The following is a 3,256-nucleotide window of genomic DNA, read 5'->3' on the forward strand; positions in this document are numbered from 1 at the left end:
TAGTTGATTTTTGAAAAGAAACAAAGCAGTAGTAAAGATGAAACGTATATTCTATTCTAGCATCTATCTAGAACTCATGAGAAAAGAGGTAACATTTTAAAATACTGATCAATTTATACTGAGATATAAAACAGTAAACCTGCACAAGTACTTCCTCATTTTAGCAAATTAATGGTCCAGAAAGTATTACAATAAATACCAAATGAATCAATAGTTATTGGGTCATTATTTTAAATTGATGATATACATTTTAGTTTATGTTAACAGAACCAAGGACATAGTCTTCTTTACTGTTTCACTAAGGCTAAGAAGAGAGAGAATTTCTGACAACAGAAAAATCATGCAGTATAACTGAGCTCAAGCACATAAACTATTTTAAAAAGGCTACAATTCATCAGTCTACCTTTTTTAATTAATAAAGTTAACTTAGAATCATAGTGAATGTGAATGACCGGTTTAGTCTATTCATAGAACCTGAGCAACAATATAATTTGAAAGAACACTAATCATTTTGATTTTGGAAATCTTCCTTAAACCACTGAGTTCATTTCGGTTAATGGGGTTTCTCTTTACAAAAGGGTCAGTGCATCCTGTGGCTTGAATATGAATTAGATATGTACAATCTAAGGAATATATCTAACCAAAGATTGTTGCAGGAATTTCTGAAAAACAAAATGCTAAATAAAGTCCTCATAGCTGTTAATCAAACATCACTAGGTGATCTTGCTCTTTGAGACAGGCTAGAAGGGATACAGCCACAGCAGATGAGCCAAAATGCTTTTTGTATTTCCTGGTTTCTAAAAGCATATATTACAGGATTGATGATGGAATTGTAGGTGGCTGGCAGGAGAGTGGCATAGGTATATATTGAAGGATACGTGTAATCTGCTATTAAAGAATAGAGTGTAAAAGGCATCCAACAAGCAGCAAAGGTTCCCAAAATAATGGCCAAAGTAGACACTCCTTTTCGGGTGGTCACATAATGGGATGTGGCCAGGAAATGGTGTTGCAAGGCAATCTGATGGGCATGGCGCATCACAATTTTACAAATTTGAATGTAGAGCTGCAGCATGAGAGCAAACATGAGCAAGAAAGAGACTGAAAGGATAGCTGCATTATTTTTAGTGAGCGGTCTGATAACACTGCAGGTGGATTCATCTTTGAGGCAGTTCCAGCCCATTATAGGCAGCAGTCCAATACAGATAGATGCTCCCCAGAGCAAAATAAGCATGATATAAGTAAAAGTGACAGTCCTTTCTGAATTATAAGTCAAAGCATAATACAATGAGAGGTAACGATCAACAGTAATAGCCAGCAAGCTGCAGACAGATGCAGAGAAAGAGGCAACAATCAGTCCAATAGTGACCAGTTTTGTAGCTTCTGATTGTAGAAGATAGGCAAAAATAAAATTGATGATCAATCCAATTCCTGCTAAGAGGTCTGCAAGTGCCAGGCTGCCTATCAGAAGGAACATGGGGGCACGAAGATTAGGATTTTGGAAAATGATAAGGACCACAATGGCATTTTCACAGGAGATAAGGGTTCCTGAAGTACACAAAACAATGTCCCAGGGGTTTACTATGAGCTCTGGTTCTGGGTCTACGACAGGAATCAGGGAGGAGACTGCAGTTGAGATATTCTCTGGAGAGCTGGCTTCTAAGTGATCTTGAGGCAGCCAGCTTAAATTAACCTTCAGATCTTCATTCATTTTAACCCCTGTCTTCTTCAATGAAAAGACATTTTTTAATGTTCAGATACAGTACTAGTGAATTCAAGAACATGCAATACCTTAGCTATTTCTATGAATCTCATATGCAGGCAGGCACATGTTACATAAACGTGACAGTACAAATGGTGAAGAAAAATACTTAATTTAAAATTGCCTAAAATTATTTAAAGAAAACAAAAAAACAGGACATGAAGTAATTAGAGAGATTTTCTTCATTAAATGGAAGAGGAAAACAAGTGAAATGTGGTATGGACACATAGTACTGAACTAAAGAAATAAAAACCCGTTAACATAGCGAGAACTGTTTGAAAGGTCTTTTGGTTTAACAAGATAAACAAAACCCACCGCACATGAGTTTAAATACAGAAAAAGAGCAATTGTTGCATGATGCATGAAATAAAATCACAAGTCACCAGCTGGGTTTGCAGTTAAACATCAGGGTTTTTAACCATTTTGTTAAGAATGCTCATGATTCAAACCTAGAGCAGACAATACAGCAAAATTATTTTAACCCCGGGGGCCACCGTCCTATCTACCTCAGTTGGAAATTCGGGCTGGGGGATATTTACCCTGCAGAGCATCCTTGGTCCTGAATTAATAGCAATGGAGGTGATGAGGTGGGGGAGACAGAGCAATGCCATGCAAGCATCTGTGCGAGGGTAACACAATCTCATACAGACGGATGGAAACAGACAGTGACAGACAGACAGCGGGTCTAGCCCTCTATGGTGGTCACCTTGGCTTCTCCCTTGCTGGAGGAGGAGGGTCTCCAGGTCCTTTCTATGCAGCAGGGCAGGCTGCTCCCGGCAGGCTCATTGTTTGCACTGCACAGACACGGGGAGGGGGCGGCAGTACCAGCTCCTGGCTGTGCAGTAGGGAGCGCAGGTGCAATCCCCTCTGCGCTGGCCCCTGGACGCGGTGCCTGGCGCATGGGGCTGAGGCAGAGAGAGGCGCAGGCACGCGCGCACAACAGGGGAACAGAGGCGGGGGCGCGCGCCGTGCGGCGCTGCCAGTCCGCAGGAAGAGAAGCCGAAGGCACGTGGGCAGCAGAGGAAAGGGGTCGCGTGAGCGGCGCGCGCACGGACCCAAGTTGGTGGGGAGGAGCTGAGGCACGCGCTGACAGGGAGACACCTGCTGCTCTCTGGTGCGCAGGCGCAGAAGCACCAGTCCCTGCCCCCAGACGACCTTCTGGGGGGAGGGCTGTAAGGAGGGGATGTCTGCGCGCCTCGCGAGGCACGAGCGCCGGGTGCTCCGCTCCGAGTCCCCCTCCCCCCGCTCTGAGCATCCCCGCTACAGCCCCCGCCTCCCTGTTCTCCCACCCCAGTTACAGCCAACCCCCTGAGCCTCCCGCTTCTCTGAGCATCCCCCAGCTACAGCCCCCCTCGCCTCCCTGAGCACCCCCACCCCAGCTACAGCCCCCGCCTCCCTGAGCATCCCCATCTACAGCCCCCCGTCCCTGAGCACTCCCACCCCAGCTACAGCCTCCCGCCTCCGGCCTCCCTGAGCACCCCCACCCCAGCTACAGCC

At 45.4% G+C, this 3,256-nt stretch overlaps 1 protein-coding gene across 1 annotated transcript; it reads right to left on the reverse strand.

Annotated features, from left to right (window-relative positions):
* Nucleotides 1-703: 703 nt before the first annotated feature.
* On the reverse strand, nucleotides 704-2,660 carry LOC112116917 (G-protein coupled receptor 12). Its single transcript, XM_024214668.1, has 2 exons — nucleotides 2,466-2,660; nucleotides 704-1,723 (listed from the first exon to the last, which is right to left on the reverse strand). The coding sequence occupies exons 1-2, from the start codon at nucleotides 2,658-2,660 to the stop codon at nucleotides 704-706; spliced, it is 1,215 nt and encodes a 404-aa protein (XP_024070436.1).
* Nucleotides 2,661-3,256: the final 596 nt, after the last annotated feature.

This window comes from Terrapene carolina, unplaced genomic scaffold, assembly GCF_002925995.2.
Source record: "Terrapene carolina triunguis isolate 2854851 unplaced genomic scaffold, T_m_triunguis-2.0 Scaffold139, whole genome shotgun sequence".
Taxonomy (NCBI): Eukaryota; Metazoa; Chordata; order Testudines; family Emydidae; genus Terrapene; species Terrapene triunguis.

Excerpts from the sequence above, each read along its gene's own strand:
- LOC112116917 (XM_024214668.1), bottom strand. The coding sequence starts at position 2,660 with ATGCGCCAGGCACCGCGTCCAGGGGCCAGCGCAGAGGGGATTGCACCT. Across the intron at positions 1,724-2,465 it reads CCAGCAAGGGAGAAGCCAAG|AAGACAGGGGTTAAAATGAA; the intron begins GTGACCACCATA and ends TTTTCATTGAAG.